The following is a 14,716-nucleotide window of genomic DNA, read 5'->3' as shown; positions in this document are numbered from 1 at the left end:
GGGCTTGTATTGGCTAATGCAGGTCATTTTTTGGGAATATCTCAGGAACGGTAAGTGCTAGAGCTGAGACCCGGTCCAAAACCTTCCCAGAAACTAATGTACCTGTGTGCCAAATATGGTGAAGATCGGTCCAGTTGAGATATATATATATATATATATATATATATATATATATATCATAGGTGTGTGCACGGGGTGTGCCGGGTGTGACTGGGCACACCCTAATCATCCCCTCCGTGCTGCACTGCCATCTGCCAAGTGCCAACTCCTGATCCCATGCTTCACATAGGCTTCAGGCGAGTGGTCTGAAGTCTATGAGACAGTAGAGAGCTAGAAAGGATTTGCTCCAAGGAGGTATGATGATCGGTGGAAGAGGCGAAGTCTCGTCATACAGGGGGCGGGGCCTCGAGATGTGCAGGAGATTCAACAGAGCACGTTGGAGAGAGGAGCAGAAGTTACAGGTCAGTATGTGGAGGAGAAGATTGACTGTTATGTGTACTTGGGGGGCTTTTTGCAGGGGCTGAAGGGAGGAGGAATAAATCCTTGTACTGGAGACTATATGTTAGAGGGGTCTGAAGAGTGGGGGTGAAGTGATATTATTTACATTAGGACTGTATGCTGGAGGGTCTGAAGGCAGAGAGAGTGATGTATTTTACATGGGGACTGTATGCTGGAAGGGCTGAAGGCAGGAGGGGTGATATTATTTTACATGGGGACTGTATGCTGGAAGGGCTGAAGGCAGGGGGAGTTTTGTATTTTACTTGGGACTGTATGTTGGAGGGGCTGAAGGCGGGGAGTGATATATTTTACATGGGACTGTATGCTGAAGGGGCTGAAGGCAGGTGGCGAAGAGAGGAAGGGTGATATTATTTACATGGGACTGTATGCTGAAGGCAGGGGGAGTTTTGTATTTTACATGGGACTGTAAGTTGGAGGGGCTGAAGTCAAGGAGTGATGTATTTTACATGGGACTGTATGCTGTATGCTGGAGGGGTTGAAGAGCGCCATAATTATTATTATTACTATTAGGGTCCATTCACACGTCCGCAGCTGCGGACAAGAATAGGACATGTTCTATTTTTTTCCAGAACCGGAAGTTCGGCAGGTCGCTCCGGAAATGCACACTGTGTGCTTTCTGCATCCATTCCGTCCCCACAGAGAATGCATGGGTCCGCACCCGTTCCGCGCAATTGCGGAATGGATGCGGACACATTCTGCGGACGTGTGAATGGAGCCTAATACAGAGGGGGCCATTATAATATTAAGAATAATAATAACACAGAGGGGGCTGAAAGAAGGTATCATGGCGGTCTTATCTCCGAATGAAGACGTTGAGGAAGGTCGACATCACAGGAGACGTCACTGGATGTAACAGGTCTGTGCTGCTGTACTCTACTGTATAGTGTGTACCATTATATGTAATGTCCATCCACATATCTGTTGAGGGGGGGGCTATAGGATTTGGCCATCACTGCTAAAGCCTGGCCCTAGACTTCAGGTCACACTGTCTGTGTTCTGAATTCTGGGGCCTCACACCCATCTACTACATTATCTGTACTCAGAGTTACTACTGTGTCATCTGTGGTGTTACATAGGACTGACTGCAGGTGACATCTGCTACATTATCTGTACTCAGTTATCACTGTTATCTGTGGTGTTACATAGGACTGCAGGTAATATATCCTACATTATCTGCACTCAGTGAGTTATCACTGTGTTATCTGTGGTGTTACATAGGACTGTAGGTGACATGTACTGCATTATTTGTAAAACGGGGTGTGTCCACAGGTTGGGGGGGAGCAATAATTGGCTTGCTCTGGGTGCTGGCAACCCATGCTACGCCACTGCTATATGATACCGTATAACTGAGGGGTATCAGGGTAAATTACAGGTGTAATATAACTGAGGAGGGCTATCAGGGTAAATTATACAGGGGGTAAAACTAAGGGGTACATTATTATACAGGGGTAATATAACTGAGGAGGGCTATCTCAGGCGACATGATGAAGGGTTAATATAACTTATATAATATAAGTTATATTACCCCTGTATAATGTCCCTGATAGCCCTCCTCAGTTATATTACTCCTGTATAATTTACCCTGATACCCCTTAGTTATATTACCCCTGTATAATAATGTACCCTGATACCCCCTTAGAGTATTTGTGTGTATATATATATATATACAGTTGTGTTCAAAATTATTCAACCCCCAATGCTGTAAAGGGTTTTAGGGAATTTAGTGTACATTTGTAATTGTGTTCAGAATGAAATCTTACAAGGACTTTTTAAAGAACCAAATGCAACTAAAATGACATCAATTGTTTTTGTAATACAGTATTAAATGTTTTTTTTGTGATTTCTTCATTGACACAATTATTCAACCCCTTAAAGACTACCACTCTTAAGAACAGAGGTTCATACAAGTGTTTTCGATCAGGTATTGAAAACACCTGTGGATGTCAAGGAGCAGCAATCAAGCATAATAAGCACCAATTAGGCCGATTTAAAAGGACTGTGATACTCAGCTCCTTCTAGACATTTACTGGTGTGTTTACAAACAGTAATGACCGACATCACGCACAGGGAGGATAAAAGGGAAAGCCCTGCCCAAGGGAGAGGGAAAGGTGGTGACCCCTAACTCACCTTGTGGCTGGCACCTGACTGCCCTGACGTCCCTAGACGGGTTCCTCACCCGTGCGGCGATCACGTGCCTAAACCTTGGCTTTCCCTAAAATGAGCCCTAGATAGTGAACGGGCCGGTGGGATCGCTAGTCCACACCACTATCACTAAGAGGGAAACACCAGGGAGAGGACAGACAAAACAGACAAACACATACACCCAGGTGGGTGATCACAATAGACCACAAAGGTCCAACAGGGATCCGGAGGGTAGCGTTCTGGACCAACTACCAGAGAACGCAGCAACACAGCTCCAGAAGGTCAGAATAGATGTCCAGGCAGGAAGTTATATCTCTGGCAACCAGAGAAGTGTGAGAGAGGAATATAAGGAGGTTTGGGAGTGCTGGACAAGGAACAGCTGAGGAGAAGGAGCTACAGATCCCTGAGTGAGCCAAAAGGGTTTGCAAAGCAAACCCAGAAAGCTACCATAAGGAAAACAGCCCTATCTTAAATAGAGCGTGCAGCCAACCGCTGCGACTTCCTGACCCCGGGTATAACGGAGTCAGGCGTGGTTCTCGATACCCTCTTGACAGTACCCCCCTCTCTACGAGGGGCCTCCGGACACTCAGGACCAGGTCTCTCAGGATGAGAGGCATGAAAAACCCGAACTAGCCTGTCGGCATTTACCTCAGACGCAGGAACCCACATTCTTTCCTCGGGACCGTAACCTCTCCAATGCACCAGATATTGAAGAGAGCGGCGGACCCGACGAGAATTAACAATTTTGGATATCTGAAATTCTAGATTACCATCCACGACAACAGGAAAGGGGGGCAGCGGTGACGGTTCTAGAGGTGGAACATATTTTTTGAGTAACGACTTATGAAAAACATTATGAATTTTAAAAGTCTGAGGTAACTCCAGGCGAAAAGCCACGGGGTTGATGATGGCTACAATTTTGTAAGGGCCAATAAACCTAGGACCCAGTTTCCAAGAGGGAACCTTCAATTTAATATTCCTAGTAGACAACCACACATAGTCATTCACTCCTAGGTCCGGACCTGGCGACCGTCTCTTATCAGCCATGCATTTGTATTTACCTCCCATATTTTTCAAGTTAGCTTGCACCTACTGCCATACAGATGAAAGAGATGACGAAAAACGTTCCTCTTCGGGAACCCCAGAAGACCCCCCCCTCTTTGAAAGTACAGAATTGGGGATGAAAACCATATGCACCAAGAAATGGTGACTTGCCAGTGGATTCCTGACGACGATTATTTATGGCAAACTCAGCTAACGGTAAATATGATGACCACAACTCTTGGTTTTCAGACACAAAACATCTTAGATATGTCTCAAGGTTTTGGTTGGTACGCTCAGTCTGTCCATTCGACTGAGGATGGAAAGCTGAGGAAAAGGACAAGTGTACCCCCAAACGGGAACAAAAAGCTTTCCAAAATTTAGAAATAAACTGGGTACCCCGATCCGAAACAACATCGGAGGGGACCCCGTGAGCTTCACGATTTCACTGACGAATACCTGAGCAAGAGTCTTAGCATTAGGTAGTGCGGGTAACGCAATGAAGTGTACCATTTTGCTAAACCTGTCCACTACTACCAAAATACCCGCAGACAAAGGTAAGTCAGTGATAAAATCCATTGACAGATGTGTCCACGGTCTATTGGGAATGACGAGTGGTAATAGAGACCCTGCAGGACGTGTATGTGAAACTTTTGCGCGCGCACAGGTAGAACAAGAAGACACAAAATCCAATACATCCTGACGCAACCTTGGCCACCAAAAACGACGAGACAATAGCTCCAAGGTTGCTTTACTACCCGGGTGCCCAGCAAGTGCCGAACTATGATGTTCCTTTAATAATTCAAAACGTAGGTTCAACGGTACAAACAATTTCTCTGAGGGGCAAGAGACCGGGGCGTCCCCCTGGGCCTCTAACACCTTCCCCTCCAGAACAGAGTGTACCGCAGAAACAACCACTCCTCTTTGAAGAATGGGCACCGGATCACTCACATTACCCCCTCCAGGGAAACAACGAGATAGTGCATCAGCCTTGGTGTTCTTTGCCCCAGGACGATGGGTAATCACAAAGTTAAACCTGGTAAAAAATAGCGACCACCTAGCCTGTCTAGGGGTGAGACGCTTAGCTGATTCGAGGTACAGAAGATTTTTGTGGTCCGTAATCACAGTGACGGGGTGGACTGCCCCCTCTAAGAAGTGACGCCACTCCTCAAACGCAAGTTTAATAGCTAATAGTTCCCTATTGCCGATATCATAGTTCTTTTCTGCTGCAGATAGTTTTTTAGAAAAGAAAGCACAAGGACGCCATTTGCCAGGAGACGGACCCTGAGACAGCACCGCCCCCACTCCCACCTCTGACGCATCAACTTCAACAATAAAAGGCTGAGAGACATCAGGTTGGACTAGTACAGGTGCTGAGGTAAACCTCTCTTTTAGAGAGGAAAAAGCAACTTTAGCGGCGTCAGACCATTTAGAAAAATCAGTCCCCTTCCTAGTCATGTCAATAAGCGGTTTTACAATGAGTGAATAATTTTTAATGAATTTCCTATAGAAATTTGCGAAGCCCAAGAACCGTTGTAGTGCTTTGAGGTTCTCAGGAAGATCCCAATCTAAAATTGCCTGGACCTTCCTAGGATCCATACGGAAACCTGAAGCAGATAAAAAATAACCTAGGAATTGTATCTCCTGAACGGCGAAGACACATTTTTCAATTTTAGCATATAATTCATTTGTCCGTAGGACCTGCAGTACTTGTCTGACATGCACCTCATGTGTTTTCAGATCAGACGAATAAATTAAAATATAATCTAGGTATATTACCACAAACATGCCGATTAGATGACTAAAAATGTCATTAACGAAATGTTGAAAGACGGCAGGAGCATTGGTCAGACCGAAAGGCATAACTAGATTTTCATAATGCCCCTCAGGGGTGTTAAACGCTGTCTTCCACTCATCCCCCTCCTTAATACGAATCAGATTGTAGGCCCCCCTAAGATCAAGTTTGGAGAACCACCTAGCACCCGCAATCTGGTTAAACAGGTCAGGAATGAGAGGAAGAGGGTATGGGTCTCGGTTGGTTATCCGATTTAATTCGCGAAAATCTAGGCAAGGACGCAGGCCCCCATCTTTCTTTTTAACGAAGAAAAACCCTGCAGCCACGGGTGAAGAAGAGGGTCTGATGTGTCCCTTAGCCAAGCTCTCGGAGATATAATCTTTCATGGCTTGTCTCTCTGGACCCGAAAGATTATATAACCTGGTCTTGGGTAATTTTGCGCCGGGAACAAGGTTAACCGGGCAATCATAAGGACGATGAGGTGGTAACTTCTGACAACCCTTTTCAGAAAAAACATCCTCAAAATCCGAAATAAATGTAGGTAGGGTAGTTATGGAGGCGACTAAGCAATTGCTATTTAAGCAATTTTCTCTGCACTGCTCACTCCACTCCGATATCTCCCTGGCCTGCCAATGCACCACTGGATTGTGCGCTACCAACCAGGGAAGACCCAGCACTACCGGAGTGGGAAGCCCCTCCAGAACATAACCTGAAAGCGTCTCGTTAGGGTGGTCCCCTACCCGAAGGTGTAAATTATGAACAATGTGGGTGAGGTTTCTCTGAGACAGGGGAGCAGAATCAATAGCGAATATGGGAATGGGTCTCTGTAACGTACAGAGAGACAAACCCATAGTGCGGGCAAAATGGGCATCTATCAAATTTACCCCTGCTCCACTGTCTAGAAAGAAAGAAATAGTCTCCGTCTTATCACCAAAAATAATAACCGCTGGCAACACAAATTGCGATGTACGTATGGAGGAAACGTATACCCCCCGGCTGACATCCTCCACACAGCCTGGGGTTAGTAGTTTTTCCGACGGTCTTTTGTTTTTGAGGAAGGAAGGACAGACATTAATAAAATGACACCTCTCCTCACAAAAAAAACAAACCCCACGCCTACGGCGAGCCTCAGGGGGACGGACCTGACGAGTAGTTTCTCCTAGCTGCATAGGCTCGTCTAAGTCCGTACAGACTAACTGCTGCTTGGGAGGGGTTACCAATTGCTCCGGTTTTTTCAACCTGTCCCTAAGGCGTCTCTCTATACGGATAGAAAGGGACATAACCGCATCAAGGGAAAAGGGGGTCTCATATAATGCAAGCGCATCTTTAACCCTTTCGGATAACCCAGAGCAGAACTGACTCCTGAGAGCCGGGTCGTTCCATTGGGTATCCGTAGCCCACCTACGGAATTCAGAGCAATACTCCTCTACCGGCCGCTCTCCTTGTAAGAGTCTCCGTAATCTTGATTCAGCCAGTGCGACTCGGTCAGGGTCGTCATATATGAGACCCAAGGCCCCGAAAAACTCATCCACTGACCGAAGAGCCTGGGAATCAGTAGGTAAAGAGAACGCCCAGGACTGCGGGTCCCCCTGCAGCAGGGAAATAACAACCCCCACCCGCTGTTCTTCATTACCTGAGGAGTAAGGGCGCAGTTTAAAATATAACTTACAGGCCTCACGGAATGTCAAAAACTTGTCTCTTCCCCCAGAAAATCTGTCAGGGAGAGGGACCTTGGGTTCCGCAACAACCTGGTTACCAGTAGCAACCGCTGGGCTTGTGGTCAGTTGTAATCGCTGCTGTTGCTGGAGGACCGACGCCTTCAATCCTGCCACCTCACAAGACAGGCCATGAAATTGATTGGACAGAGCAGCAATTTGATCCATACTGGATTCTAAGTAGGTAAAAAAAAATGTATTTTTTTTTTTTTACCTACACAAAATAAGGGCCAGAGATAATGTAATGACCGACGTCACGCACAGGGAGGATAAAAGAGAAAGCCCTGCCCAAGGGAGAGGGAAAGGTGGTGACCCCTAACTCACCTTGCGGCTGGCACCTGACTGCCCTGACGTCCCTAGACGGGTTCCTCACCCGTGCGGTGATCACGTGCCTAAACCCTGGCTTTCCCTAAAATGAGCCCTAGATAGTGAACGGGCCGGTGGGATCGCTAGTCCGCACCACTATCACTAAGAGGGAAACCCCAGGGAGAGGACAGACAAAACAGACAAACACATACACCCAGGTGGGCGATCACAATAGACAGGGATCCGGAGGGTAGCGTTCTGGACCAACTACCAGAGAACGCAGCAACACAACTCCAGAAGGTCAGAATAGATGTCCAGGCAGGAAGTTCTATCTCTGGCAACCAGAGAAGTGTGAGAGAGGAATATAAGGAGGTTTGGGAGTGCTGGACAAGGAACAGCTGAGGAGAAGGAGCTACGGATCCCTGAGTGAGCCAAAAGGGTTTGCAAAGCAAACCCAGAAAGCTACCATAAGGAAAACAGCCCTATCTTAAATAGAGCGTGCAGCCAACCGCTGCAACTTCCTGACCCCGGGTATAACGGAGTCAGGCGTGGTTCTCGATACCCTCGTGACACAAACATGGTGAAGTCAAGAGAATGGTCCAGGAAGACAAAAGAAGAGGTGACTTCTCTTCACAGGAAGGGCAATGGCTATAAGAAGATTGCAAAGATGTTAAACATACCAAGAGACACCATAGGAAGCATCATTCGCAAATTCAAGGCAAAGGGCACTGTTGAAACGCTACCTGGTCGTGGCAGAAAGAAGATGCTGACTTCGACTGCTGTGCGCTACCTGAAGCGCAAAGTGGAGAAAAGTCCCCATGTGACTGCTGAGGAACTGAAAAAAGATTTGTCAGATGTGGGTACTGAAGTTTCAGCTCAGAGAATAAGGCGCACACTGCGTAATGAAGGCCTCCATGCCAGAACTCCCAGGCGTACCCCCTTGCTGTCTCCAAAGAATAAGAAGAGTCGATTGCAATATGCCAAAAGTCATGTGGACAAACCACAACAGTTTTGGGATAGTGTTCTGTGGACTGATGAAACAAAATTAGAACTGTTTGGGCCCATGGATCAACGCTATGTTTGGAGGAGGAAGAACAAGGCCTATGAAGAAAAGAACACCTTGCCTACTGTGAAGCATGGTGGGGGGTCAATCATGCTTTGGGGCTGTTTTGCTTCTACAGGTACAGGGAAGCTTCAGCGTGTGCAAGGTACCATGAATTCTCTTCAGTACCAGGAGATATTGGATGAAAATGTGATGCAGTCCGTCACAAACCTGAGGCTTGGGAGACGTTGGACCTTTCAACAGGACAATGATCCCAAGCATACCACTAGAGCATGGTTGCAGATTAAAGGCTGGAACATTTTGAAGTGGCCATCGCAGTCACCAGACTTAAATCCGATTGAGAACCTCTGGTGGGACTTAAAGAAAGCAGTTGCATCGCGCAAGCCTAAGAATGTGACTGAACTGGAGGCTTTTGCCCATGAAGAATGGACGAAGATACCCGTAGATCGCTGCAAGACACTTGTGTCAAGCTATGCTTCACGTTTAAAAGTTGTTATAACTGGAAAAGGATGTTGTACTAAGTACTAAGATTGAATGTCACTTGGGGGTTGAATAAAACTAATAATGATGTGAGCACAGAAAAATACATTTGTGGTTATTTCATTATAAATGTTATGTTATATTTGTCTGACTTACAAGTGCCTCTTTGATTTAATTGTAAACAAGATGACTGAAATGATCAAAATCAATGTCAAACTGGCCAAAACACTCAATTTCAGTGGGGGTTGAATAATTTTGAACACAACTGTGTATATATATATATATATATATATATATATATATATATATATATACATATACATGCGCACGCGCACAGCGTGTGTTTGTGCTTTAGGGTGCACACCCTAATGCAATAGGCTGCGCACGCCTATGATATATATATATATATATATATATATATATATATATATATATATATATATATATGAGAGAGAGATAAGAGATTTATGTCTGAATTGTGTCAGAATAGCTTTGTGTTGTGTCACTGCTGATTATTAGTATTTCATCTGTATGCCATAAAAATATAGGCTTGATATTCAGTTATATTAAACAAATTAGTTACTAAGAGTAAAAACTGTAGTATTATTTGTACCTCACAAAAGACAAACAAAATATCTCCATATACATACCTTTTAGAATTTGCTCCAAAACATAGCTCCTGGCTCCCACAATATATTGCTTTTCTGTGAAACTCTCAGCTATATTTTGTTTTACATATGTGCAAGCCAGCTGCAAAAAAGACACAAATATATAAAAAAGTATTGACTACATGATATCATTTATTTAATCCTACAATCACGAGGAACAGACTGCACAAAGATTTAGATGAAAGGATTTAAAGGGCTTCTGTCACCCCACTAAACTCCCTCAGTGCGCCTGCGCCGAATCTGAGCCTCCTTATCTCAGCCTCTCAGCCTCTGAGCCTCCTTATCTCAGAGCGCCTGCGCCGAATCAACACAGGTGCGCGATTTTTGAAATGCTGACAGGGCCAGTCGGAGGAGGAGATCGCGGCTAGCCCTGTCAATCAACAGGAGGAGGGGGCTGTTTTTTGCGGCTGCTACCAGCAAGTAGACGCCCTATTTGCTGGTAGACAGGTAATTAGCATATTATAAAAGTAAGTTTTTTGACATATCTACTGAACGAAAATGACTATAACATAATGTATAGATATATCGCAGGAGAGGGATATAAGTACACAAAAAAAAAAATGAGTTTAGTGGGGTGACAGAAGCCCTTTAATCTTTTCCATTATAACAATTTACCGTACATTCTACAAAGATAAATAGTTGTGACAGCATGAGTTAGCTTTTATGGGGGACTTCATATACCTAGATATCAACAGGAAAGCTGAAAACAGTAGATCTAATAAACGAAAAAGTGGCAAAGAACCAAACTAGAGGGTGGTCAAATAGTACCTATAAAATAGGGATGATAATATAATAGATTTCCACTTTGAATAAAATGTTTGGCTCGAAGAGCTACACACTTTAGAAAGGCAAAATGTGATCAGTTTAGAGATGTCTCTAATCTCATTGACTGAAATAATAGCATCTCAAACTAATCTGTCCATATTCCGTGATGCAGTGAATTATTGTATGTCATATTCTGTATACATTATATGGTCTAAAGGTGGAAATGTCACCATCAAATATTTATGGGTTTGTTGAAAATCCTATTCCATATCCATGGGTGTTAATATAGACTTGGGCTCTTATTTGTGGCTTGAACAGCTTCCTATCATTTTGTGAAGGTTTTCCACTAAATTTTGAAATGTCTTTGAGCATTAGTGTCCATTCAGCTAAAAGATCGAGTTAGATCAGGCACTGATGTTGGATGAGAAGGTCTAGCTCAGAATTAGCATTTAAGTTTTTCCAAAGATGTTTGAGGTCTGGCCAATCAAATTGCTGCACACCGAACTCTTCAACCTTGTCTTTATGGACCTTGCTTTGTGCACATCTAGTATAAGTGGAGTTATACTAGAAAAGAGCACCTACCTTCCAAAACTGTTGCCATAAATTTACAAGGTCCTTCAACAAATTTTACTATAGAATCTATTCATTCCATTAGGTACTGGGGGAATGTTTCTGCCAGAGTTGAATATTGGTGCCACTAAAATGGTTTGTCTCCATCAGGGAAAGCTGGGCAAAAAAGTAAAGTTTGAGAAAGTTTGGTTTTTCCTCTGTTTCTCAGACAATTGGACTGTTAATGAGGCTAAATTAGCAGCTAGCTGAAAATCTCATGTAAATATGGGCTAAGCTCTTCCAACAGACAGGACAGACAGGCAGTGCATAAGGCCTGGTGGAGCACAGCACCAGACGTATGGTATAAACTGTGATGTATGTTTTGGGGACACTAGATGATAGAAATAAAGCGATGAATCCAGCTTCGAAGTTAGAAAATATTGTGGGTTCCTTTATTCAGTATAGTACAGATCCATACAGTGACAGCATCACCTCTGTGTTCCAAATGAACGTCCACGCGTTTCGAACAAACATGTTCTTAGTCGTGACCGATCAGAAATCCAATTGGCCATGTCTATATAGGCTAGTCGCAACCTCACCTCGAACCTCCAGGTGAGAGCTAGAAGGAGCTGATTGCAGCACACCCAAGGCACAGCCAATAGGAACAACTGAAATTAACATTGGTGCAAGTATAACATCTATAAAAACCATGTGAGTGCACATAAAGATATATATATATATATATATATATATATATATATATATATATATATATATATATACTATTCAGGCTCCTGGGTCCTAATCAGGAATGACAAAACATGCCAGTGTCCGAAAAATTCTGCAAAGGCGAGACATTGGCTAAAAAACATATATGACTTCCTGAAAAAACCGCATGGTCCGAATAGTAGTTTACAATGTTAAAAACAGAAAAATGCAACTTAGACATGGCGAAAGTATCCTCATAGCTGCTAATCTGGATGAAACAACACAATAAGAATGTATATAAGCACACCAGGGATGGTCCAGATCCTAATAAAGATACATGAGTTCCTTTTTTAAGTTCAAACCATTCGTATGTCTTGTTTTTAATCGTAGAATCCAAAAGGCCTCCCTTTGTATTAATCGCCTTTGGAAATCGCCCCCTCAAATAGAGGGAAAAACTCGCTTGATTCCGAAGGCAGAGAAAGTTCGTAAGCTCCTACCATGTATCGAAACAAAGTGCCTGGCAGCATTCGAAATATTGACATAAGAAGAATTAGTGACATAATTCAAATGTTCCAGGATTCTATTTTTCAACCTTCTTGTGGTGCTTCCCACATAAAGGAGGTCACACTCAGTGGCGTCGCCAGGGGGGGGCCAGAGGGGGCCACGGCCCCCCCTACATCATGCTGTGCCCCCCCATGTGCCCCCCCAACTTAAATGCCCCCCCCCCTAAGTGAGCCGCCAGCGTCTTCACACAGCGTCCGGCTGCAGAGCAGAGTGAGGAGGGGAGAGGGGGCGGGGCATGCACGGCAGTTCCCGATAGGCTCCGCCCACCTTCCAGGCGGGAAAGGCAGTGCAGAGCCAGTAGCCGGAGCATGAATGAAGATGCAGAACTGAAGTCCAGACTCCAGGCCAGGCAGTGATTCAAGCGACCCAGAGTGAGTGACAGTCTGAGTCAGTGACTGTCCCTGAGTGCAGAGTCCCACCCTGTGTAATTAGGTGAGAGGAGGGGAGAGGCGGCCATTATATTAATAACAAAGAGGGGGACATTATATTAATAATAAATAGGGGGCCAATACATTAGTATTAATATAATGGCCCCCTCTTTATTATTAATATAATGGCCCCCTTTATTATTAATATAATGGCCACCTCTTTATTATTAATGTTATGACCCCCTCTTTATTATTAATGTAATTGGCCCCCCTTTATTATTAATATAATGGCCCCCTCTTTATTATTAATGTAATGACCCCCTCTTTATTATTAATATAATGGCCCCCTCTTTATTATTAATGTAATGGCGCCCTCTTTAATAACAAAGAGGGGGCCATTATATTAATAATAAAGAGGGGGCTATTATATTAATAATAAAGAGGGGGCTATTATATTAATAACAAAGAGGGGGCTATTATATTAATAACAAAGAGGGGGCTATTATATTAATAACAAAGAGGGGGACATTATATTAATAACAAAGGGGGGCCATTATATTAATAACAAAGAGGGGGCTATTGTATTATTAACAAGAAGGGGGACATTATAATATACAGGGTAAATAATAATATGAGGAATGGGGGACTATCTCTCTGGCTCTAGCACAGTATTGGGGGGCAGCAGGATGACAGTGTTGAGACACCAGGAAGGAGAGGATGAGAGTAAAGTGAGGAACCTAAAAAAAATTCTGTGAAACTCTGCAGAGACGAGAAGCGGCTGAAAGAACGTATCATGGCGGTCTTATCTCTGAATGAAGACGTCGAGGAGAGTCTACATCACAGGAGACGTCACTGTTTGTAACAGGTATGGGGCGGAATTATACTGTAATAATAATGTCCATGCACATATCTGTTTCACAGTAGGGTTGGGGGAGGAGATTGAGAATATGGCCCACCCTGCCGCATTCGGCCCCAGACTTCAGGTCACACTGTGTGTGTTCTGAATTCTGGGGGCTTACACCTATCTACTACATTATCTGTACTCAGAGTTATCACTGTGTTATCTGTGGTGTTACATAGGACTGCAGGTGATCTACTACAGTATCTGTTAAAAGGGGCATGCCTGGGGTAGGGGGGGGGCTTTTGGCTTGCCCGGGTGCTGGCATGGCAACCCACGCTACGCCACTGGGGGAGGGAGAGGCGTGTCCCTTCCCCTTCCTCTGATAGGCTGCAGGCACTAGGCCGGCAGCCAATCAGAGGCCGGCGCAGGCGGCGCGATGACTTCATCGCGCCGCCTGAGCCTTACAGCGCGGGACACAGAAAGAGTCTGCATCACATCGCTGACACTGAGGTAAGTATAAGTGTTTTTTTTTTGTTTGTTTTTTTACAATTGTGTTACTGGCACATTATGGGGGCTTATTACAATGGGTGGGGGGACTTAATACTGGCACATGATGGGGGGGACTTAAAACTGGCACATGATGATGGGGGGACTTAATACTGGCACATGATGATGATGGGGACTTAATACTGGCACATGATGGGGGGGACTTAATACTGGCACATGATGATGGGGGGGACTTAATACTGGCACATGATGATGGGGGGGACTTAATACTGGCACATGATGATGGGGGGGACTTAATACTGGCACATGATGATGGGGGGGACTTAATACTGGCACATGATGGGGGGGCTTAATATTGGCACATGATGGGGGGGCTTAATACTGGCACATGATGGGGGGGCTTAATACTGGCACATGATGGGGGGGCTTAATACTGGCACGTAATGGGGGGGGCTTATTACTGGCACGTAATGGGGGGGCTTATTACTAGCACGTAATGGGGGGCTTATTACTGGCACATTGGGGGGCTTATTACTGGCACGTGATGGGGGGCTTATTACTGGCACGTGATGGGGGCTTATTACTGGCACGTGATGGGGGGCTTATTACTGGCACGTGATGGGGGCTCTTGTTACTGGCACGTGATGGGGGCTTATTACTGGCACATTGGGTGGCTCTTGTTACA

The 14,716-nt window shown here is 44.8% G+C and overlaps 1 protein-coding gene across 3 annotated transcripts in view; it reads right to left on the bottom strand.

Moving 5' to 3' along the window:
- The window catches only part of LOC120998647 (dihydroxyacetone phosphate acyltransferase-like), a 401,782-nt gene that overhangs the window by 82,448 nt on the left and 304,618 nt on the right, over window positions 1-14,716 (bottom strand). For 2 of the 3 annotated variants that reach the window (XM_040429400.1, XM_040429401.1), the window contains exon 13: window positions 9,712-9,811. The exons of the other annotated variant lie outside the window; for it this stretch is intronic. In XM_040429400.1, the coding sequence (XP_040285334.1) occupies window positions 9,712-9,811 (100 nt within the window). The remainder of the gene's footprint in view (window positions 1-9,711; window positions 9,812-14,716) is intronic. 3 annotated transcript variants of the gene reach the window in all.

This window comes from Bufo bufo, chromosome 4 (genome assembly GCF_905171765.1).
Source record: "Bufo bufo chromosome 4, aBufBuf1.1, whole genome shotgun sequence".
Taxonomy (NCBI): Eukaryota; Metazoa; Chordata; class Amphibia; order Anura; family Bufonidae; genus Bufo; species Bufo bufo.
Note: the sequence above shows the minus strand (reverse complement) of the source record. Positions and strands in the feature narration are given on the sequence as shown.